Source organism: Peromyscus leucopus, chromosome 5 (assembly GCF_004664715.2).
Source record: "Peromyscus leucopus breed LL Stock chromosome 5, UCI_PerLeu_2.1, whole genome shotgun sequence".
Lineage (NCBI taxonomy): Eukaryota > Metazoa > Chordata > Mammalia > Rodentia > Cricetidae > Peromyscus > Peromyscus leucopus.
The window spans coordinates 70,679,421-70,704,322 of record NC_051067.1 but is presented as its reverse complement, the minus strand read 5'-3'; the positions used below and the strand labels follow the sequence as shown (position 1 = coordinate 70,704,322).

The 24,902-nt window shown below is 44.6% G+C and overlaps 2 protein-coding genes across 11 annotated transcripts in view; one reads left to right on the top strand and one right to left on the bottom strand.

The window, feature by feature from the left end:
- Mllt10 (MLLT10 histone lysine methyltransferase DOT1L cofactor) overlaps nt 1-3,403 on the bottom strand; it is a 172,965-nt gene extending 169,562 nt beyond the window's left edge. For 4 of the 10 annotated variants that reach the window (XM_028870468.2, XM_037205986.1, XM_028870472.2 and 1 more), the window contains exons 1-2: nt 2,392-2,691; nt 2,064-2,223 (exon numbers count right to left, since the gene is read on the bottom strand). In XM_028870468.2, the coding sequence (XP_028726301.1) occupies nt 2,064-2,223 (160 nt within the window). In that variant the 5' untranslated portion in view covers nt 2,392-2,691. Of the gene's footprint in view, nt 1-2,063; nt 2,224-2,391; nt 2,692-2,796; nt 2,931-3,091 lie in introns of those variants that run through there. The other 6 variants (XM_028870471.2, XM_037205985.1, XM_028870469.2 and 3 more) reach the window with 6 other exon arrangements.
- A 14,841-nt stretch (nt 3,404-18,244) lies between these two features.
- On the top strand, nt 18,245-24,213 carry Skida1 (SKI/DACH domain containing 1). Its single transcript, XM_037205984.1, has one exon. The coding sequence runs from the start codon at nt 19,264-19,266 to the stop codon at nt 22,009-22,011; it is 2,748 nt and encodes a 915-aa protein (XP_037061879.1). The 5' UTR covers nt 18,245-19,263; the 3' UTR covers nt 22,012-24,213.
- The last annotated feature ends 689 nt before the right edge of the window (nt 24,214-24,902 follow it).

The following is a 24,902-nucleotide window of genomic DNA, read 5'->3' as shown; positions in this document are numbered from 1 at the left end:
TTATTTAAGCACCTCTAGAAGGGAAAAAAATTTAGATGTACATTTTCTGTATTGACAAGCAAAGATTACATAACAAAATAATTTTTGATCCAAAAATTTATGAGATATGCCCTGCCCCCAGACAGAAAAGCAGAGGGGAAAAGGTATTGGAGAAATATATTTGAGCAAAGTGTAACAAGATATCTGTACGAGAATGCCATAACCATTAATTTTTATCCCAACTAAAGATCGTAACATACACAAATGCCAATGAAAACAGAAATTATGTATGTCTGGCATAAATTTTCCTTCCTTTTTGCAAAAGACTCTCAAGTATCTAGGACAATGTGTAACTTTCTCCTTTAAAAAAACCAATTAAGTTTCTTTTGAAGTTTAAGTTACTGTCTCAATATCATTACTTGTCTAAATGTGCCCCTCCCAAATGGTAATACTTGATTCTTTAAAGAATGCACTTTGGGACCAGAAGTGGTGATGCATGCCTTTTAATCCCAGCATTTGGGAGGCAGAGGCAGGCAGATCTCTGAGAGTTTCAGGCCAGTCTGGTCTAGCTCCAGTATAACCAGTGCTGTTACAGAGGAAATGTCTAGGGAGGAAGGGGGCGAATGCACTTTGGGGCCAGATTTTGGCTCAACTGGCAGAGTGCTTGCCTATCCTACACAAAGCCCTGGGTTTCATCCTCCTGACGGTACAACCCAGGAACAGTAGTGCATGCCTGAAATCCTAGCACAGGGAAGGCATGAAGATGGGGAACTCAAGGTCAGCCTGGGCTACTGGAGACTCAAAACAATCTGGGGGTGTAATGGCATAGGCCTTCAATCCCAGCACCCTGGAGGCAGAAGCAGGGAACACTCTGGGTCTGGAGGCAAACCTGGGCTACAAAATTAATTGAATTCCAGATGAGAAAGAGCTGATGAGACCCTGTATCAAAATAATAAAAACTGAAATAAAAATTTCACTTTGACATCTTATGCTCCAATTTCCCTCTCTCCCCTTTGGTAGGACACTTCTCATTACATTACAACGTCCTTAGGCTCACACCTATAATTTCTGTACTTGAGAGTTAATGAAGGGGGGACTACCTGGGCTACATAGAAAGACCCTCTTGAAAAACACCAAAACTTCCACCACTCAGCGTTAGCCTCAGAGACAGGAAGGGGTGGATAGGCTGATGACCACACAGAATATTATCTAGTCTTTCGTCCTGGATCCCTTTACCACTTGAAATGGACGGTCAGAAACTTCAATAACCATAAAGATATCTTAGAGAGGTCCCCAGTATCGGGGGGGGGGGGGGGGGGAGATGATAGTACCCAAAAGTAAACTAAGACTCGTCTCTGGAGCCATGCAGGCCCAGCCACTGACCCGCTTTCCTCCAAAGGCCCCAAGTCAGCTCAGCCCAGACACTCCCTCCCCTCATGGGCGCCTTCCACTGTCTTCACAGAAGCACCCAGCGGCGGGCAGCAGCGGGGAGGGGTCTCTGCCAAGGAGCTTGGGGTGCAGCAGCAGGGCCCACCTCCCCTCTCTCCCTCCACCTGGAGAGGCAGGTTGCCCCAGACCACAGGAAGTCTCCCAGGGACACACTGCGGCAGAGGGAGCTGGCAGGGGAGGGGAGGGGAGGGGAGGAGAGAGGGGAAGAGGGGAGGGGAGGAGAACAAGCCTCCGGTTCCCAAAGCCACCACACCGTCCCGGGGACTCCAGCGCGGGTCGCACGCTCCTACCCTCCCCAGGCGCGGACCCGGGCCGCCCGCCGCAGGCAGCCAGGCGGCAGCCAGGCAGGCAGCCACCAAATGACACTTGAGCGAGTGAGCGCGGAATCACATGACAGCCGGGGCCACACGCACTTTTCTCCCGCAGGCCGAGGCACGGCCCGCGCCCGCGGCCACCACGCCGGGCTCCCCCGAGGCCGTGCGCACGGGGCGGGGCGGGGCCGCGGGCCGGCGGGCGGGCGAGCCGGGGAGGGGCGGCGGTGGCAGTTGCCGCCGCGGGCGGGCGGGCGGGAGGGGGGGGGAGCCGTGACGGTTGGGAGCCGGCCGGTTCGGCCCGGCGGGCGGTTGGGTGTTTACCTTGATGCACCGCGACGCTGCAGCCGTGCCCGTCGCAATAAACCAGCGGGTTCTCGGCCCAGCCTCTCTCGTCTGAGCAAACGCAACAGCCTCCAATCATTTCCTTCATACTATGGGAGACCTCGTCCTCCAGTGACACGGGCCGGTCGCTAGAGACCATCTAAGAGGGAGTTGGGGGGGGGGGGACCATTAACAAACACGAGCAAGGCAGCCAGCGCTCCCCACACGCAGCCCCCTCGCCCGCCCCGCTCCGATCCGATCCGCTCCGCCCCGGCCCCGCACGCCCTCCCGCCCGCCCGTCCACCCGCCCGCTCGGCCGCTCGCTCACTCGGGCTTTGCCGCTCAGTCACTCACGTTCCGCACAGGAGTCAGGAGCCATGTCCTTGCTGACTCCCCCCCCCCCACCTCCCCGCCACCGCCTCCGCCTCCTCCTCCTCCTCCTCCTCCTCCTCCGCGGCGTCCTCCCTCCCCACCTCCACCCGGCCGCTAACGCCGCCGCCCGAGGAGGGCACACATAATCAAGCAGGCCTCCGCACAGGCGCACTGGGGGGCTCCCGCTGGGCCCGGGGCGGCGAGGGAGGGGAAGGGAAGGGGCTGCGCTTCCTCCTCCGAGCGTCACCCGGCGTGCGCGCCGGCCCGCCCTGCGGCCGGCGTCAGGGAGGCGGCCCCGGAGAGGCGAGGCCTGCGTGCGCGCCGCCGCGCCCGTCCCCGTCCTCCCCTGGCCCCAGCCTACCTCCAGGGTTTCCCCTCCCCCCCCCCGCACCGCTCGGCGGCGCCGAGGTGTGCGGAGGTGGGGGAACCGACGAGCGGAGCCGGCTGCTCGGCGCGGCCGGAGTGAGTCGACCGGAGGGCTCCGGGGCGCTCGCTGGCGCGCGCGGCCCGGAGACGTTGGGCCGCCCTGGCCTCGCGGGCCCGGGGCGCGCGTGGGGGGAAGAGGCCGCGGCGGGAGGGGGGGGCCGGAGTCGCTGAACGGGGCGCCCCCCCCCGGGGGGTGGGGGCGTCCGTCTCGCGTGGCACCGGGAACCTACCTGAAGGCCTGTGCCTGGAGAACTGGCCCGCGGGTAACAATGGTTGGGAGAGGGTGCCAGCTTCCATGAAGGGTGTAATGAAGCATGGCTTCCTGCAGTTGGCCGCTCTAACTTCCCACTACTGTCGCAGCTTCACCTCCCATTAAATTCACGTCCTGGATTCCTCCCAAAGTTCACCCAGTGGAAGTGTTGCCATATCTACCGCCCACTTACGCACCACCTTGGCCCCCCGTGACAAATGAAAGTGCGCCAGACAGGTCAAAAGCTTGTGTTTGGGTTATGCCCTGAGCCGGAGCCCCAAGACTACATTGTAGCTTGGTAGGTATACAAATGATAGCAGGCATTAGCAACCTAATGGAGCGATCTGGAAAATGCAGCTATAGGACGAAGGAACCCACGTTCTAGCCTGTCACCAAAGGATAACACCAGTGTGGGGCTCACTTTTGATTGAGGATTCCTCTGATCTAGCTTGTTTCTCCAAATTTACCTTTGCAAATGTGATGTCATTTCAGTGGGAGAAATATGGGAGCTCGCATACACAAATAGAACATAGATTAGACCAATGTGAGCAGATTAATTAGCCGGATGCTGAGTAGTTTTTAGCTAAAAAAAAAAAAAAATACTATCTCCCTATTCCTTTCTCCATGTACATCCAACAGTGATATTAAGCAAAAAGTGTTAAGTCATTAAAGTTTAGCATGAAATGGGAATTATGGATAGATTGTTTAAATGACAAACAGTTCCAAGACAACTTCATGGCTTTTGGTTAATTACTTGGGGGTACAAAGGGGTTTAATTAGAAATTAACAATATTATATGGTCTGGAAAATGCACTTACTCAATGCTAGAATGCCTAAGTTCTAGGCACTCCCAAGATAATGTAATAATTTAAGTTTTAAAATATTCAAGAAAGGTAATGTGGCTGCTCTTTTTCTATTTAAAAATAAGTGCTAAAAGTCTAAGAATAGCAATAGACACAGCACAATGCAAGCATCTATTGGCAAATATATTCAAAATGTTTCAAAAGCTATGAGAGGTAGCTACATTAATGGGGAGTCTACCAAAGCTTGGGATAGGGAGAAAATGTACTCTAAAATACAAAATTGAGAGTTCTCTTTTAATTTTAATACATTTAGAAATGGTGACTACAGATTAATAAAATGACATTTTTAAGAGGATATGCTAATAATAAATTTCTGGACCTCTAATGATGCTCTTAACTATAAAGTGTTGAATCTAAAGCAACCTTCAAACAGTATACTGTTTTGTTTATCTTAACTGTCCAGAATATTTTATCTTTACCCTTATACAAAGGAGATCAGTTCAATGTCTAATTCATGCTCTGCTTCCTAATGTAGAGTAATTTTGAGTTCAAATCAATGTGGAACTTCCCAAACACTGCAGTCAAGCCTTAATGCACTAAATTATTTAAAAATACATTCATTTTATTTTTAATGCATTGGAGCTTAGTTCTTGTGATGGAATTAATTTGTATGTAAAGAAGGATAAGTACCTTACCTCATTCTGTAACACCTAATAAATATAGGTAAATACTTGCTCTTTTAAAAAAAAAATGGTCATTTATATGAAGTTTTGAAATACCAAAAAAAAAAAAAAAAAAAATGAGGAAGTGGATGATGTATAAAAGAAAAAATAGGAAAGATACACAATTTTTAACAGATTTTTATATAAATAATAGTATCTGAAGCAGAAATTTTGTGAAAGATACATAAATACATGTTGACACACTAGAATTCAAATTACTTAAAATCAATTTTTAACATTCTATAATGGAATCATAAAATTAAGGAAAATTATTGGGAATTCATAGGACACTTCATTTTAACTGATGTACAAGATACTGAACTTTTTGTTGTTTTGTGTCTAAAGTACAATATTTGGTATATTTCTATAATATATCAAGTACAAAAGAAGAACAGGCAGAATATGCTCAAATATGCAGTGAATTATTCACTCAGTAAATATTTACTGAGCAGTCAGTGTGCACCAGGAACTCTTGTACACGGGGAATATAGCAGTGAGAAAACTGTATTTGTCCTTCATGAGATACGTAGTCACATACTGTGCAGACACATATAATAAAAACACTAAGCTAAATATGCTAATCCTCAGGTCTCAGAATGGGCAAAACTTGTTCAAGAACATTTTTTTTAATTAGTGATACAAATTATATTGCCATGTGATTGATAGAATATCTTTCTAGAAAAGAACTTCAATATTAATGTTCCCATTTAAATCCAATTCCATATTCCCCAAATACTCACTTACATCTTGTACCTGTAGGAAAGAACGAAAAGCCTATTGTCTCAAATATTCTTCACATAATAGTGTCTAACACGGTACAGGCTCATCTATTTCCTCTAAACTAATCATCTGAGGCAAACCACAAAAAACTCAAATAAAGTATTTTATGATGTAACCTCTAACCCTACTATAATGGGAAAATGTATTTTCACTCCATGGGCAATATATCTTCTTATAATTTTCTTTAGTCCCTAACCTAGACACCAACTTTTCAAATTTGCTTTTCCATAATCACTTACCTAAGTAGATTCTATGAAAGAAATATTTAAAAATGTATTTGGTTCATAGGTTTTCTGTGTTCATATTTATCCCCTTTTTAAACTACAGTTTTATTTGCCTCTGTTTGTATGTATTATATCTAGTTTAAGATTATTTTCTATAATATGGCATAGAAACTAAGGTATATTTCTGTATGATTGTGAATATTTCTATAATAGTTAACACTACATACCGCCCTTAGGTAGATTCTTTACTTTGAGGAAGCATTTTAGATGCTATATTACCCTCACACTTATTTTCTAAACAATTGGAACTCATTTATTATAAAACTTTATTGAAAACTATAACGTTGTTTCCAAATAAATCAGCTGGAAACCTTAAACAAAAAAATCCAGTTTCTTATGATCCACATACACTTTCAGATATAATTTGCGTAAAAAGTTGTTTTATTCATTTGATACCTAAGGTTTTACCTTTAGTGTGAAAAGTTTATCACAAGCTATATATATTTATATTATTTTAATTATTTTAATAAGTATTTTGAAACTGGTTTTGTTATTTACAATAAGTGGCTCTTGTGTCTTTATAGATGCAAACCCTACACATGTCTCCCATATGTATTATATATTCAAATTTCATGAAAGAGTATTCTTTTCAATTATGTTTTCAGTTGAAAATCTGTTAATGACTTTTGCAAGATTCCATTTAATGAGCCATGTTAGTCTTCTTGATGATTTTTTTTTTCTTACCATAGTGCTTACTAAGTGCCTAGACAGTACCCTGGAAGTGGTAAGCCCATAGAAACATTGTTTAATATACAGCATTGGTGTTGAAAAAGATGAGTGCAGTCTGAAATTTGTACTTCAGAATACAGCAATTCTATTTTGCATACACAATCAAACTAAAATTTCTAAAAATTTTCTAATAAGTCAAATCTTCAAAGATTTTCAGAAGTTAAAATTAATATAATAGACATGAAAGAAGAGGGTTTTTAATTTTATTACCATATAATAATTGTACAATATAATGGGTTTCATTATGGTATATTCATGAATGTATAGCATGTCCTTGCTTTCATCATATTTACTCCTCCATTACCTTCTCTAGTCCCCTCTACCCCCTCCCCCTCCCCCTGGTCATCGTCCCCTTTCCAAACAGTCCCCTTCTGTTTTCCAGTCTTTTATGATTCTTAATCTAGATTCAGCATATGAAGGAAAACATGCACTATTTCTCTTTCTGAGTCTGTTAAGAGTTTGCATTTACCAGATTATTTACAATTGTCCACATTGTGACTTTTCACATAAAAGTCACAACTGTATTTGGAAAAGTCTCCTAGGATCAATTATAATTAATATTATTTGTAGATGCATTTAACTTTTGGAAAGTGGGGTGGTTTGGAAAGTGATTCTAAAATTTAAATCTATGTTATCTAAATTTAAAGTGTTTCTAAAGACCAAGATCTGGTATTTTCTCAAAGAGTTTGCTTTACCTAACCTTGCATTTGGCTTCAGAGCTGTTTCTTTTGCTATAAAATTAATACTACTAAAAATGTAATACACTTATATTTTCACATTTTAGGAGATTAAACCACCACATAATTTCCAATAGGAAAACAGTATCTCTAGAACGCCTTTAAAACTTGGGGGTGTTACATAACCCTAAACATTCAAAGTGGTGCTTTTTCCTGTGATCAACAACACTTAACGCTGACTTTTCAGGGTGTCATCAATATAATGTAGAGCCCATTTTCCATTTTTTTTAAACTGGCATTGAAGATTTCCATCTCTGGTATAATTAAAGTGTAATTAAAGTGACATATTCTGCTGTCTGTTGATAGGACACAATAAGATTATGTTAAGTGAAAGATTCCCAACATGCAAAGAGGAAAATCAGTTTTGGAAATGGAAGAGTCCTTAGAAGAAACATATCTGGGACTGAAAAAAAAAAGAAAGGAAAAAGAAGAAAAGAACAAATTAAGCTGAATTGCTAAATAGTATTTGGACTAAAGAAGGTCACTTTTTAAGATTTAAATGTTTTCCTCTGTGAAAGGGGCCACTGCTTCCCAAATCCAGAAACAAGCCTACGAATATGTTAATTAAGTGCATTGTGTGCCTGAAAGAATGAGTTTGACAAATTCATTTTTATTCTTTCAATTAATAAAGTGTTTGTCTAGCCATCTAAGATTTTTTAAATCTATAATGTGTATATTTGCCATTGTACAGTAACAGTGCCAAGGACCCACATGACCCCATAGGGTGAATCTTATGAAGCTTAACATTCCTGGCGAATTAAACACACAAGCCTCAGATTTTTTGTCAGTCTTACCTTCCTGTGGAACTGAGAGCCAGAATGTAGGTAATTTTTATACGGTGGCACTTTAGCCCAATTAAAAAAGCAATCATCTTTGGCACAAGCAGAGGGGCAAATATAATGACATAATATTAAAGAAAGCTTTCACAAAGACTGACCAGGAATGCTACTCCCTCTCTGTCCCCACCCCCACTCTGACTTTTTTTCCTGCCCATTTGTTGTTTTTCTCACAAGTGTATCCTGACTTTTCATTTTTTCTTTTACTTTAAATGAAACAAAAAACATCTCGGATAGTAAAAGACGTAAAGAAGATTCATCTTCTGCTATCAACTACATAACAGATAAACTTGCAAAGCTATTCTAAATATTCAAAGGCTTATAAATAAAAAATGTAAATTGAGCAGGGGATGAGTGTGAAACTGAATGAACAGATTGAAAATACTTAATTTTCAACCTCGATTTTTCGCCTATTCCAACCTTCCCATAGTTATGCTTTAAATGGCTTCTCACATAAAATTTTTCCCTGTGCTTCGAAATAAGTGAATGATTTCCAGGAGGAAATGGAGCTTTAGAAAGAAGACCTGCAAAATGAAAGTGTTCAAATGCAAACTACTTCTCTAGCATTTCAAATGCAAAATCACAACCTTCACCACCTTTAACTGACTCTTAAGGGGTCTTTTCAAACATGCTATTTACGACATCATCTGTTAACTTCATTTTCTAATTCAAAACTCTTGCCAAATGATGTTTTCATGATGACGTGTAAATATAATATTCCATTAGAGATCAATTCTAATTGGTTTTTTAAAATCCACCTTGGGAAACAGTGCAGCATAATACACAGACTCGTAATGAGTATTTTAGAAGGAATTTCCACAAAGTCTATTATAATTCCTAAATCCAAATTACTCTTTTTCCTAGTAAGCTTTGGGCCACAGGACTGAAATTATTTCTTCACGAGTTCTCACGCAGGAGGACTTTTGTCTACAAGACCAGGATCACTTGTTGGAAATCTTCATTTTTTAAAAACTGACGTTTGCCAAAAATATTTTTCCCACATGACTCACAAAGGAAAACAGTTTCTTAGGATGGGTTGCAATTTATTTTGTTTCCAAACCGTGGTTTAAAGTCATAATGGACGTTTTTCCCCTTTGAAATTCCCTGTTATTTTGGAAACGCGTTTCACCTTAACAAACCAAGTCCCTTTTTGTTAGAGCCCTTCCTTTTAAAACCAGACTTCTTGTACACAACAAAGAGCTGAGTAGCAACAAATGAGGACAAAAAAAAGTGCTTTTCCTAACTCCTTTGAACCCTAACGCTCACTTTCAAATCCATACATTTAAAGACATTTTAAATATTATATAAAATCTGCTCTAATTTCCCATGGGGGGGGGTGGCCCACATCGTCGCTTATCTAGTGATGACTTTATAAACATCTCTGCAGCAGCTTTCTTTCCCTGGTAACGTGGGAGCTGGCCTGAAGTCTTGCCGTGCAGCTGCACGTTGTGAAAGCGCCCTTCGACGAGCTCTGCGGCCGGGAAAGCCCCTGGCGGGCCACGGAGGGTCATAAAAGCGGCCGGGCCGGGCCGGGGCAGCCCTGTGGACTTCCGCGGGCCGCAGGCTGGAGAGGACCAGGCGCAAATCCCTCCCCCGGGAAAAAGGCGTCGCAGGGCTTCGGCGCTGGGGCCGAACAATGGGAGCGCCCTGGAGCCCGGCGGCTTCCGCTTCCTCCGCCTCGGCCCCCGGGTTTTCCCGCTCGCCAGCCCCGGCTCTGGCCTCCCGACCCCGGCCACCTCCCTAGCCCGGCCCTTCCCCCATGCCACATGAGGCGCTTCCTCTGGTGACCCCAGCTTTAGCCGTGGCCTCCTTCCTCCTATTCTCTGCACGTATTTTTACTCTCTCCCTCGGTTTCCAGAAGTGGTCTTGAAGTCTCACTGCCAGAGTCATGCTGAGTTGCTGTTTCCTTCCGGAAAAAGATTTCCTCCAGAAATCCCAATCGGGAAGGAAATACAGGCAATCCAACATACCCTTTATTTAACCCTAACTACCTTCTCCCGTGTTAAGGGAAGAATAAAATTTGAAGCACGTAGTCTTAAAAAAAAAACCTGCAATGAACTAATTCCTCTTTAATTTCCTCCTTCCACTACAGTTGTTTTGGAACTCGGCAGCGAATGCCTCCCGAAGAGAGGATGTGCCCAGCCGCACGCAGCAGCAAAGCGGAGGTTTTAGCTTGCGCCTCCTGGGACTAGGGAGAAAAGTAACGAGGACCGGGGAGCTACCGAGGCCGAGAGCAGCCCGCCCGGCGGGGCCCGCGGGCTCCCGGCCGCCCGAGCCGGGCCGCCAGGGGCGAAGGACTTAAATAGCGGGGGGCCGGAGGGGGCGGCGGGCCCGCGCGTGACGATACTTTCCGAGGAAGGCTGGGGCAGACGGGGAGTTTGCAGATCGGCCTCACCCTCCCGTTCTCTCCCCCCCCTCCAAGAGGGAAGGGAAAGAGAAAAAAAAAAAAAGTTGAAGGGAGGCGGGGAGAGGAGCCACCCCGTTTCCTCCCCCGGAGTCTGCGGAAGGGCTGGGGCGGCGCGGGCAGAGAGAGGGCGCGGACCGAGCGGACCAATGGCAGGCAACAGGTCCAGGCCTCGGCAGGGCCGCGGGCCGGGCCTCCTCTCGCCGCCGCCCAGGGGCCCTCCCCGCCCGCCCCCCACCTCCAGCGGCCCCGCAGCGCCCAGCACCCCCCGCCCCGGCCCCCCGGCCGCTGTCTCCACCGCCGCCGGGGCCCGGGGTGGGGTGGGGGCGGGGGCGGGGCGGGGCTTCCCCGGCGGAGAATCCTCCCGCGGGGCGGGCGGGGCGGGCGGCGGCGCAGGGGGAGGGACCGCGAGTCCCGTCCTCCCCCCCCCCAGCGCCGAGGCGTGGGGAGGGCTCGGGCTCCCCGACACGAGCGCGGCCCGCGCGTGGCACCCTGGGTAAAAAGTGGCCGAGCCACACCGGGAGAGAGCCGAGAGGAGCCGGGGTCAGAGGTCAGGGCCCAGGAGCCCGGCGCGCCGAGCTCTCCCCCCCCCCCCTCCACGTGAACGCAGCGAGCGGGAGGAACCTTTTTGTTTTCCACCGCGCCAGCATGCTCCCCTATTGACCGGGCTGCTGGAGGGAGAGGGGCCGCGCCGCGCCGCGGCTCTCAGCCCACCCCACCCCCCTCCGCTGCCGACACACCGCCCGACTCTCCCCTTCCCCGCCGCCGCTCATCCCAGCCCCCCGCGTGGGGCTGGCAAGAACGCAGTAAATTTGCTTTAACAACAAGTGGGGGTGGTTGCATTTACTCCTCCCTCTCGTCTCTCCTCCTCCTCCCTCCCCCCCCCCCCCCCCCCGCTCCTCGCCGCGGCTCTTGACACTACTACAAACCAGCACTATAAACATAAACATGTGTCACTGTAACAGGGCAGGTAATATACGCATTTGGAGGTGGGGTGGGGTGGATGGGGGCTTGGTCGCTGCTTGGGGGGCAGTAAAAAAAGAAATCATGTTTCACGTGCTCGACGTCTTTGAGGGCTCCCCCCCACACGCGGATCCATTTATATAGAATGCAGAGAGCGCCCAGTCACTTAGTCACACAGAGCCCACAAAAGCAGACTTGCCAATAACCAGAGTACCCCCCAAAGCAAAGATACTTAAATACCATCCCTCTCCTCCCTCAGCCATCGCTGCCATTTCTTCCATTAGCAAGCAGTAGCGTCAATAATTGAATCCTCTTTCCTTTTAAAATTACTCTTTTTTTTTTTTAGGATAGCGATAGAAATCAACTTTAGACCTAAATCGAACACCACTCTCTTCCCATAGAACAGTACCTACTACACAGTCTGCGCAGAGATTCCTTCAAACAACGAGAAAGACTGTTTAAAAACTGAGTTCGAGACCTAGTATGCAAAGGTTATTTCCTGGGCTGTGCCTTCATGCGTTTTCCAACTTCTGCAAGTTGCCGCGCCAGGCGGAGTGCAGATTCGCCACCCGCAAGGCTTTATTATTATTTAGCCTATTTACATTGCCTCTCAACTTTTCTCTCATTCTTAGTTCAACAACCGTAGCAATCTACTACTTAAGATAGAGTAAGGCGAATCCCTGTACAAGCTTGAAGCTCGAAACCCAGGAGAATCAGAAAATGTTCAGATGAGGAAGTGGTTCCCTTTGTTCTTTCATTGTTTCTCTACCAACTGGTGGATACAAGGACAAACACTTACCTTCTCTTCTTTTTCCTGCAAAAACCAGACGCTCCCATCGGCCTTAAAATACACAATCCACCTTGAAAGTAACTAGGAACGTCGGGAGAGTTTGTATTCCATTCTTTTTCGCTCTCTGCCCTCTTTTAGCGTAGGATTAAGTTGCCGAGCACGTTGCTGCATGCTGTAGCCCCCCGCCTTAGTGAATCGGTCACGTTTAGGACCCTCTAAGTCCACCTAATTCTGCCAGTAGAATTGAGGGTATTGGATCTCTAAACTTTCAAAGGGGAAGGGACCTGCAACTCTCCAGAAAACTTAGAAATACCCTGAAGTTTTTTTTTTTTTTCTTGCGATTGATTTTTTTTAACCACCTCACCAATACTATTTACTTTGAAATTTAAAAAAAAAAATTTTTTTCTTCGAGGAAAGTAGTTTTTTTGTTGTTGTTGTTCAGCTTCTGCTCAGCAAAGCATTACTTAGATGGAGTAAAGGGCACGTTTGTATAGGCATTTAACAGAATGCGTGCATTTTCCATCATATGCCCTGTGCCACGTGTTTTTTAAAAACAAACAAAACACTACCACACAGAAAGGAAGGAGACAAAGATTTGAATTAAAATGTTGTGGAACAACTTGAGAGGAAGCATTTATTTGAGGTTTACTAGGGTAAATTGTTCTCAGGTTTTGAAAAGTAAGCTTTGCTAAGTTAACAGACTTTATTTTTACTCTATAATCAGAAAATAAAAACCAAATTTTATGCTTAGTAGTGTTTAGTGACCATCCTGATGGGTACGAGCGTTCAAACCATGTTTCAGTCTGATCATGATGTGATTTGCTGATGTCATGAATATGAAATGATACATATCCATAAAAATCAAACTTGTGATTTTTCTTTCTTTTTTTTTTTTTTTTTTTTTTTTTTTTTTTTTTAATCTCCCGCTTTTTTGTGTGTTCCCAGTAGCTGAAAATGGAAGTCAGTGATTGGCTCCAATGCTTCTCGGAGGATTTGGGCTAAAGCCAGGGGAACAGAACCAGAGGATTCCCTTTCCAGACCATCACGCTGTTTCTGCCTTATCTTTCCCGCTCTCCTGGGTGCTCAGGATTTTAGTGTGGCTACAGCAGCCCTTAGATAGGCCTCAACACTTAGAATCATCACTTCAGTTTCTTCACATTTGGCCTTAGTGTAAAATAAACAAAAACTTGGGTAACCCCAATAAATGTTCATTCTTGAGATTTGTGTATTATTTAATAGAAGATTGAACTCTACTTTCTGTGAGTTTGTCCTCTATGCTCAAGATCAATTGTGAAAGGCCCTTGTGTCTCTTAGGAAAATATTGCAACAAAACAGGATAATTGGGGGAAAGGCAGTTGTAGTAGGAAAAGTGGCTTTTCTTTGATAGCATTTAATTGGAATTAAAAGATTCTTGAGCTGTAAACATTCTTTATTTATTCAGCACACATAAGCAGGCATTGTTTTATCACCATCATAATTATGGTGTCTTTTAAACTAGCTGATAGCAGAAGAGATAAGGGATGTGCCTACAGATTCAAGGCAGGTCTCACTCCTCCCCCACCTTTCTTCCCTCCTCTGTGTACCCCCCTCCATTCTTTCCTTGGTCACTAGGGTCCCCCACAGCCCTTGAGATGAGAAAAGCAGGAAGATTGTGGCCTAACCATTTCTTACATCATGGAAGTGATTTGTACCACACTCTAATGCAATCTGTAACCTCCTTGTCTCCTGTGCTTATAACTGTTTTGTTTAGCTTGCAATATTCGTATCTGAAGAGTCGCCTAGTGCTCACCTGCATAAAATCTCATCCACTAAGGTTTTCAGCTTTACCTTTGTCTAATTTAGAAAGCACACTCTTAGGGCTTTTTCAGAACAAAGCCTCACAAAAAACCCTTTACCTCCAAGGATTTGCAAATTTATAAAGGCTGCATTGAATTCAAGATGGGTCAGGGGGCAAAAAGGGGGTAGAAGGTCACTGCATTTTGATTATGGGTCAATAGACAACATGGCATATACTCTGTGTCCCAAACTTCTGTTAAAGACAGGATTTTTAAATGTCTAAGAACAGAAGGATGGGCCCATTGGGAGACATGCCCTGATATATTTGAATGAGATTTTTAAAAAAAGAAAGAAAGAAAGAAAAGGAAAGAAAGAGTTTAAAGAAAATATCCTAAATTATAGTTTATCCCTCATTTTAGCTGATTCTTCTTCTTCTCTTCCCATTTTCACCTCCCAAAGAGGAAAGAAGATGTGGTATCAGTTACGTTTAGCTAAAGGACTATTTAGATTGTGTTGTCCTAAATCTTCAACTAATTCAGTCATATGAGATTTTATTATTTTACACCTCATATTATTATTAGTTCATTTTAGTTAACAGTATAAGAGACTTCTTTTATTCTTCTAACCATGGTACTTACACTGTTGGGGCCTTTGTGCTGTCCCTTACTTTTTTCTGTTTGAATTCACTTTGAACAAAATGTATCCAGCAATCACTAAAACAAATATATATGGTGAAGACTTTGGTGGTGGTGGTGGTGGTAGTGGTGGTGGTGGTGGTTGTGGTGTGTGTGATCCTCATTTAAATTATGTATGTATGGGTGAGAGCATGGATGAAAAAGGATTATTTTAATGCCCTTCAATACTTTAATTATATAACAGTTGTAGGTTAGAAATGCAAAAGTACTCTTAGGTTTTCCTTCAGATTTTCAAAAGAACTTTCCCCATTAGTAAACTACTCCTGCAAATTGCTGTTGCATTTCCCAGCTAACCATTTAAAAGACTGTGAATGCCTTGTGCATTACTTCGCTCCAGAGGAAAGAGGTCAGACTGAATTGCTATGGTATTTAAACATAAAATACAGTGAAAATAAATCAAAATAGAGCATCTGAAGGTGAATTTAGCACAGTCATATGGGATAAGTAAAGACAAATATGTTCAGATCTTCATAGCCCATCACTTTAAAAACTGAAAGTGCTGTTTTTCTTTTTTTTACAATAAATGCAGAAATAAGTGGACATTAAGAATACATTTGAAACTGTATTTGCTACAGAGAATTTTTCTTTAGCAAGCAGCTTTGTTTTTAAAGCTAAAATACTTTTTAGGATAGTGTAGACTTTGCATTCCTCCCTGAGTAAATGATCACATTTCATTAACAAACTCAATGCATATCATATATATGTATGTATGTATGTATGTACATACATATATATACACCTAAATTCTCAATTATTCCCTAGACTTACAGAGATGTGTATATGTGTGTGTGTAAATGTTCATTTAAGCATATCCCCCCACATATGTACATGTGTGTGAGAAGCATAGAAGTTGATATATCCTTTCTTAAAAAGAATTTGAATACGGTCCATCATCTGAATTGGGTTCATCTTTGATTGCAGAGGCGGTTGACATGGTCAACAAATTTATCAAAGAAACCCCCTGGCTTTTGAAGAATAGTACTTCATACATCTGGATCTGCACATCCAGGCAAACTAAGTAAATTATTGCATAACTTTAAGCATAATTGATAACAGATACCTTTAATTTTTCATCCCTATTCTTTTGGCCAGCTTTCACATTAATAATCTAAGCCATAAATGTTGGTAGCTATTGATCGAAATCCCCGGTGTGCATGCAAATCCATCTTAAGGTCCCCTGCCTTTCATGTGTGAGCGCTCAGGGGCCTCTGCTAGGTCTTTTTATCGGGATCGACCCCCAATGGGCCTGGAGAAGACCCCGGATATGCAGCGTGTGCTGATGGCCAAAGAAAGCTGTCTGTCACATTCTGTGTGCGTGCTTGTGCGTGTGTGTGTGTGTGTGTGTGTGTGTGTGTGCACAAACCCCAGTCCTGGAGCCTTAACACACTCACCCTAGGATGGGGAACTTACAGGAACAAAAGAATGTATTAGACAAAAAGAAAGATGTGTAATACGAGTATTTAAAATGTATAAATGTAAAGGTGTGTCTCTGTACATAGAGACACTTTCTAAGTATACATAGAGATACATCCCCCAAATCCCTTGTTCTTTACTTTTTTTGTAATTGACCCAACAGATTATACCTTTAGTTTAAAAATAATACTCAGTATTGTACTAATTTTCAAAAGCACCCACATTCCCAGTGTTTTAAAGGTAGAGAGGACAGGACGGTAAATTTGAAATGTTTAATAAAGTATGCTCCTATGTGCAAGGTAAATAGGAACATGGGGGTGGAGGGGGAGAGAGTCTAAACAAGAGCCAGGAACAACTAAAACTACCTGCCCCCCTCCCCCATCAAAAAAAGACGCCATAGCAAACCTTTTGTAATGTCTTCTTAAAGCCACCACCATTACCCCCCCTATTTTTTTTTTTTTAGTTTACTGTTTCTTGGCTGTTTGACTCTTTGGTCTACATCTTAGAGCTGGAGGAGGGGAATGGGCGGGGGTGGGGTGGGAAGGAGAGGGCTGGCAGTATATAAGTGCATCAGGAGGAATTTTAAAACACTGTCTTTGGCAATAGAAAGGCTCTGGTCATCCCACTTTAAAACAACAAACACCAGCATTTGCTTTTCCTGGAAACTTCGATTTCTGCTTAAAGCTTGAACACTTTGCCTCCTGTGAAAGTGAAAGAGAAAGACTCAGTGTGCCAGAACCAGATGCAAAAGAAAGCCAAGTCGGTGGATGGTATCAGCTGGGACGAGGCATTGTTCACTGCTGCCTCTCGGTTAGGTTTAAAGCCTGAAATATCACGAGATCCATTCAATGATCCTTCTCTCATTCAAGGGACAAAAATGTAATTTGCTGTAGCTCTGATTTCTTGGATGGAAATGCTAGCCTTAGATTTCAAAGGCAAGAACTAGACATCGCGGTTTGTACACACATTGATTAAGTTGAAGAGCGGCGATTACATCTGTGCTGAGTGCAACTGTAGTCCAGAGCTGACTTTTCAAATCCCAGCCTCCTGAGTTACAGACGCTCTTAAATAGACTTCCTTAATTTCCGGATGTACTTCTTGAAATTCCCAATTCTCTTCAAAATTCCTGGGAAAATTACAAGGGAGATGAGGGTGGGGGGTGGGGAACCATGGCTGAGATTTCATCTTGTCAAGCAAACTATCTTTTTATATGTCTGATTCCTGGTTTTTTTGTGGTTTTTTTTTTTTGTGTTTTTTTTTTTTTTTTTTTTTTTTTTTTTAAGATTTTTTCCTTTTCTTTCTTTTTTGGCTCATACCTGCTCCTGCTGGCCAGACCACAGCAGGGGAAACTGGAACTTTTGAATATGAAGAAAGAAATTATTGTGCATTTTTTTCCTTGCAGGTTCAGAAATATCTGTTCATTCTTTAACCTCAGGGATGTGTCTGTTTTGGGAGGAAGAAGGAAACATGTAGATGCCTGGGTTGCATTTATGCTATAGTTGCAAACGCGGATGAAGATTTTGCCTAATTTTGCCAAGCAGTCAACTCGCCACCCTGAGATCCTGCAAATGCAAGTCGAAGGGCCTGACTCTCATTTGGCAATAGTTTGGATATTCTTGAAAACGACAGTAAGCCACGCTAGTGACAAAGAAGAGGTTAAACCAGATGGATATTCATCCAAAGTGATTTTGTTAAAACAGATGCCTGGCTTTCTTGGGGGGAAATGGGAGCTGTGGAAGAGTCATCTAAACTACCAGGCAAACCAACATCAACCACTGAAATGGTCTGCATCATACTTCGGCACTTTCTTTTCCTCGTTTTCATGTAAAACTTCTGGAAGCACCTTGGGGCTTTACATTTTGTTCCCTTTGCTGCAGAAGGAAGTAATCTGGTCCCTGGAATTCTGCTCTGTGAAAGGCAGGACCCTGGCTAAAGCGTGTGCTGGACACTCTACAACGACCCCACCTCTGGTCCAGGCTGGTTAATCTGAAAAGTGTACACATTTCTGGCTTATCTATGCTTTGTTATGAGTCTGACGTGAAACTACCTCCTCCCTACCCCACTCGCCAGCAGAGAACAGAAACCTAGTTGAATTGTTACATGTTCCTGAGCTGGAGCCTTGAACTGCTTTCTTGGTCAAATAACTTTGTTTCTGGTTGTAAAAGGGCATTGGGGGGGGGGCGGGGGAGGGGGAGGTTGAGAGAAATTGCAAACGCACTGGGTTGGTTCACCTCTCGGTTTAACTTCGGAGCTCCCAGCCTGTCTCCTTCCTCACTCCCATAAGGGAAATACCAGGCTATTCTGGCACGTTTCCCCTTAAGCTTCATTTTCCAAAGAAAAGAGGGGTGGGGTATATCTATTTGGGTTTGATAATGTTTTTAAAATGCTTTCCTTTGAAACGATAATAGCTGTATCGGTAAAATGCAAATAAAGCAAAAAATAGGCAGTATTTCTTTAAAGGGGAATATACGGTGGCTTTTTTTTTTTTTTTTTTTTTTTTTTTTTTTTTTTTTTTTGCGTACACACACTGCTTCTGATGAAGTCTGTGAGTCAGGCTGTTTCTGAGCTCCGATAGTTTAATGGAAAGATTTATATACCGGCTGTATTATTTACTTTGGGAGGGGAGGTGGCAGTATAAGGGTATGCTAATTAGTAGGAGATTTTGGGGGGAAGGGGTGGAATATCAATTTTTATTGCATCACCTGTCAGGAGTGTCCAATCAGCGTTGGCTTTAGGGGAATTAATTGATGAAGGTGTCTCCGGACGAGCTCACTTCACTCTGTCATTTTATTTGTAGCTAAAGCAGCGGCGGGAATAGCAGCTGCATTTCTTTTCTCTTTCTCCCTTCACATTCCATTATCATAGTGCTCCAATGGAGAAGGAAGGAGTAGAGGGGCCCAGGTACTGATCCGCATCGAGGACTCAGACCAGCACACTGGCAGATCTGAAACCGGATGGTTTTTTCCCTCTTTTTTAAAAAAACGAAAACCAAAAAAAAAGCAAGAATCAAGTCAGTGTAATTTCATGGGGTTTTTCTCCCCCCCAATAATTCGCCTAGAGTTTGGCACTCCCTTCGCCGGGAATAACAGTCTTTGTTATTTTATTAGCAGGATGCCTTGAGACACACGCAGCATCTGGCGGAGGATTAACATACATACATGTGTATGTATGCGTCACGTATATATTTACTGCAAATGGTGGGGATCATTTAGTGCCCGAGATGGGAGACCTGAAGTCAGGTTTCGAAGAGGTGGATGGCGTGAGGCTCGGCTACCTCATCATTAAAGGAAAGCAAATGTTTGCTCTCTCCCAAGTCTTCACAGATCTGCTGAAAAACATCCCGAGGACGACCGTGCACAAGCGCATGGATCATCTGAAAGTGAAAAAGCACCACTGCGATCTGGAGGAGTTGCGGAAACTCAAAGCAATCAACAGTATCGCCTTCCACGCGGCCAAATGCACGCTCATCTCCCGGGAAGACGTAGAAGCGCTCTATACCTCCTGCAAAACCGAGCGTGTGCTCAAGACCAAGCGCAGGAGGGTCGGACGGGCCCTGGCCACAAAGGCGCCGCCGCCAGAGCGCGCCGCCGCCGCCAGCCCCCGCCCGGCTTTTTGGAAGGACAAGCACCAACTTTGGCGGGGCCTGAGCGGAGCCGCGCGGCCCCTGCCAATCAGCGCGCAGTCCCAGCGTCCGGGCGCCGCAGCCGCGCGCCCCGCCGCCCATCTACCTCAGATTTTTAGCAAATACCCGGGCTCGCACTACCCGGAGATCGTTCGCTCGCCTTGCAAACCCCCTTTAAACTATGAAACTGCCCCGCTCCAGGGAAACTACGTCGCCTTCCACTCGGATCCCGCTTATTTTCGGAGCCTGCTGTGCAGCAAGCACCCGGCGGCCGCCGCCGCCGCCGCCGCCGCTGCCGCTGCCGCCGCCGCCGCCGCCGCCGCCGCCGCCTACTACCAGGCGTCGGCGGCCGGGCCCCAGCCCAAGGCGGCGACCGGAGCCGGAGGCCCGGTGAGCCTGACCTACCGCTGCAAACGCAAGCGCGGGGGCGCCAAGAACTGCCTGCTCGCGCCTCACGCCGGCGCCCGGCGACTGCTGCTGCTGCCCAGGTCCTACAAAGCCAAGGCGGCGGCGGCGGCGGCAGCGGCGGCAGCAGCGGCGGCGGCGGCCGCCGGGGCCACTTGCTTGGAGAGGTTTCATCTGGTCAACAGCTTCTGCCCGCCTCCCCACCACCACCACCACCACCACCACCATCATCACCATCACCACCACCATCGGGCCCAGCAGCCAACGCCGAGTCACCACCCCCCTCACCACCACCGACCGCAGCCCCATCTAGGAAGCTTTCCCGAGAGTTGTAGCAGCGACTCCGAGTCCAGCTCCTACTCCGACCATGCAGCCAACGACTCGGATTTTGGCTCCAGTTTGTCCAGCTCCAGCAACTCGATGTCCTCAGAGGAAGAGGAGGAGGAAGGAGAGGAGGAGGAGGAAGAGGAGGAGGAGGAAGAGGGGGGCAGCGGGGCCTCGGATTCCAGTGAAATCAGCTCCGAGGAGGAGGACTCGTCCACCGAGTCAGACTCCAGCTCCGGTTCCAGCCAAGTGTCAGTGCAGAGCATCCGTTTCAGGCGCACCAGCTTCTGCAAGCCTCCCAGCGTGCAGGCGCAGGCCAACTTCTTGTACCATCTGGCCTCCGCCGCCGCTGCAACCAAACCCGCTGCTTTCGAGGATGCCGGCCGACTTCCCGACCTCAAGAGTAGTGTCAAAGCCGAGTCGCCAGAGGAGTGGAGTCTGCAGGGCTGGGCTCCCAAAGGGGCTCCGGTGTACTGCCCGGCCAGCATGGGGAGTTGTTTCCCAGAGATAAGGAACGATAGGGTATCTGAGATTACATTCCCACACTCTGAAATTTCCAGTACTGTAAAGAGAACTGACCTGACAATTAACTGCCTGGCAGAGGGGGCCTCTTCACCTAGCCCAAAGACAAACAATGTATTTCCACAACAAAGAATACTCCGAGAGGCTAGGAAATGCCTACAAGCAACTCCTACGACACACTGTTCAGATAATAACACAATAGCCGCTAGGTTCTTAAATACTGATTCTTGTGGAACAGCAACAAATTCAGGAAAAGATTCCAAAATCCCTCATTGTCTTGAATTTGCGACGGATTTGGCCTCTTCGCAGACTGATCCCGAAGTGGATGCAGCAGCAGCAGCAGCAGCAGCAGCAGCAGCAACTAAAGCTGAGAATCTCTGCACTGACACAGGCGACAAGACATTGCCATTTCTGCACAATATTAAAATCAAAGTAGAAGACAGTAGTGCTAACGAAGACTATGAACCCGATCTTATCACAGATAAGTTAAAGTGCGAGTGCAATGATACCAAGGGTGAGTTTGACAGTGTCTCCGAGAAGAAAGAGGAGGACGCCTTTCTAACCACAGCCAAGGAAGGTTTTGCATGCCCTGAGAAAGAAACTCCTTCCTTAAACCCACTGGCTCCGAGTCAGGGCCTTTCATGCACTTTAGGATCTCCAAAACCTGAGGATGGGGAATATAAATTTGGTGCCAGGGTGAGAAAAAATTACCGGACACTAGTACTGGGTAAACGACCAGTCCTGCAGACACCTCCAGTCAAACCAAATTTGAAATCAGCTAGAAGCCCTCGTCCTACAGGTAAAACTGAGACACATGAAGGAACACTGGATGACTTGACGGTTTTAAACAGACGCAAAAAGGTAGCCAGCAATGTAGCATCAGCAGTGAAAAGGCCATTTAATTTCATGGCAAATTTTCCTTGTCCACCATCACTCATTATTGGGAAGGACGGGGATTTGTGGCCAGCGTATTCCTTAAACACCACCAAGGATTCCCAACCTCCTCACAAGGCCCATCCTATATGGAAATGGCAGCTGGGCGGTTCTGCAATACCTCTTCCACCTAGTCACAAATTCAGGAAATTTAATTCATAAAAATGTTTTGGAAGATATTTTCTTGAACCATATTACCTTCCTTTTGTTGTAAACTGCACAGGATGGCTTGTACAAGTCCATTAATGGTGTTACACCCCCCCCTTTGGAGTCCTGGTTTATCGCATTTTGAAGACAGAAATCGGATTACTTTTTTTCCCATTGCGGGTTTTTTTTTTTTTTTTTAAGTAGGGTGGGGGCGGGGTGGGAGAAGGGTTGGTTTACATACCACAGACTACTTCAGGCTAAAGACTCAAGTAAAACTCAGTTATTATGGTAGAGCTGGAACACTTTACTGTTTCAATGCTAATGATGCACCGGTACCTCAGTTCAACTGCTACAAATAAATGTCAAAAGGTTGAATAATAAATATTACAATGAGCCATTAAGTTTATGCACTAGATTTCAGACCCAAAAGTGTAACTGGTATTCAGTGAAAGTTTGTTAGGTTACATGGTTACACAATAAGGTAGCAAGAAGTTTCTGTGAGCCCAAAATGTAATTTTCTGGAGCTCTTATTTGTGGGGTGTCTTTTGTTTTTTAAACTACCCTCATTCTCTTTCCAAGAGTAGTTGCACTTAACTTTTTTTTTTTTAATGGAAAGATTGGGGTATGAGTCCTGATTGGATGCTGATTAAAAAGCTGTCCCTTGTGTAAGAAGTAAGAGAAATATGGGATTTTTTAAAAAGGATGTGCTTTTTTTTTTTTTTTTAAACCTAGCAGTCACTCCTTGCAATTGGAAAAGTCCTTTCTGTACTCTCACCCAGACATTTAAAATAGGATGACTCTCACTGTGGTCCTGCTTATCTTGTGGTCTGAAGCTGACTCTTCAAGCTTTCAAAACAATTAAAACATTTCTCTTAATAGCAGGATATTTAATGGTCTAACTCTTCATAGTGACCAATCATTAAATACAACCAAGAAAAGGAAAAAGAGGAGTCAGAGTCGTAACACCCTAAGTGAAAATAACAGTTATTTCAGGGCTTTTTGGTACCAGAACTCAGGCACTTGGATTTTATTACCTTATGCTTTTTTCTTTCTTCCTGCATCTCTCTAAACTTCTGTTTTCAGGCCATCCTGTGTATAGGACAGGAGTTTCTACTGCAAGTGACAATCAGAGGTGACTATCTATATTTGCACTTAAAATCAAAGGAGTTCCACATGCACATGGTCCACCCCTTGGTAAGGGCCCTGCTGGTGTACTGTGTGTAACAAGAGCAGTAAATCAAAATCATGGAAATTTGCACTGTTGAAAAGCATGCTTTAGCTTTATTTTCAATTAAAAACACTGTTTAAAATTCCTGGTTCCATACATTTCTACTTATTCCAGATTGAAGAAGGGTTAACAAGAATGAATGGTTTTGTTGACATTTTCACTTGTGATGTTTTTGCCTAGAAGAAATGCATTCATTGGGTGCAGTGTTTTGTGGTAATACTTTGTGATGAGACCAATCGGGTTCCGTGCATAATCCTGGCAGATTTCTTCTCAAATAACAGAAAAACTTTCTAAACTTGTTACAGACCAACTACTACAAGTTTCATATTTAAGAAAGTAAAGCAATGATTAGGTGTTATTTTAATGAAAGTTGAATCCAGTAATTCTTGGGCCACCAAATTATGTATCTCAGATCCTTGTTATCTTTAGTCTAAGACGTTGCATCTATAGACCATAAATCACAGAGCAAAACAAAACACCAATGAAATGTTTACTGTGTGGATTTAAATCATTATTTCTCATGGAAATTCAGCTATTTATTTTCCTTAACCTTTTAATTCCTACTCCTTTTGAAAATTTCCTTTTGTCTATAAATGTTTCAGATAGTTCTGGATGGTCTCAGGCCTAATTGCTGTGTATGATCTGTGGTTTTCCCCTGTTGCACAGGACAGAGGCTGAGAGTACCTGCATCCAGATACATTTGGATGGAGTAAATTGATGCTTTGGATTGCCTCCCTTCCTTTCCATCTTGAATGTTGCCAGATGTAGGCTCACTGGGTCATTTTTTATTGGAATCACAGATATGGGCAAAGCAAAAATTTGGGGGATGTTATCCTTGAACTTGTGTTTGTATATAATTCCAAAGACTAGTCCATAGTCTTAGTTAAAAGTCCTAGAAAACTGAACAACTGATCTCTGAGCCTGAGTTCTTTCCCCTTTGGAAGGTAATGCAGAATTTAGGGACAGTGAGTTGTCCTTAAAAAAAAAAATCAGTCTGTAAAAGGTATGACACCCACACAAGGGAAGTCTGTAATTTCTACTCTTTAATTAGTGCCAAGACAAGAAAGTTCAAGTACAGTCACTACTGCATTTAGACTAGGACTTTCTATGTTGGCTACAGACTGTTACCAAATTATAAACTGAGAATATATTTGGAGTCTACACATCTTGAGTGTGGGAACACTGTAAGATGGAATAAGCACAAATGGAAGCAAATAGACCATAGAATTTTGCACAAAATACCAGCCTCTAGCTTGGACACTTGGTCTCTAGTCCTCAGAGAATCAGTAGTTTCAGCTCATAGGAGCTGGGGACCGAGCAGTATGGAGGCCAAGGCATGCCAGAGGGGTGCCATCCAAAGGCAAGGCATTAAGTAGGCAACACAAATATCACCCCACAATGTTCCTACAGGCCATCCAACCAGAGCAAACTCTGGGCTGGGGTTTCTGTCAGCAAAGTGTACCAAATCGTAAGTCTTGGTGTGCAAATATAAGGTACCCTTTCAACTCCTAGGAGTCCTCAGCTGCTTTCCCATCCTGCTGTGGGAATTACTCCCAGCACAGTTTATTTTATTTGGGTCGTTTTATGATTAAAGACAATTTCTAGGTCTTTCTCAGCTGCTATAAATGTCACATTTGTTCAAAAGTTAAGCCTTACTGAGAGAAAAACAAAACTTACC

Bases quoted from the DNA above. Each gene is read 5' to 3' on its own strand.
- Skida1 (XM_037205984.1), top strand. From the start codon at position 19,264: ATGGGAGACCTGAAGTCAGGTTTCGAAGAGGTGGATGGCGTGAGGCTC.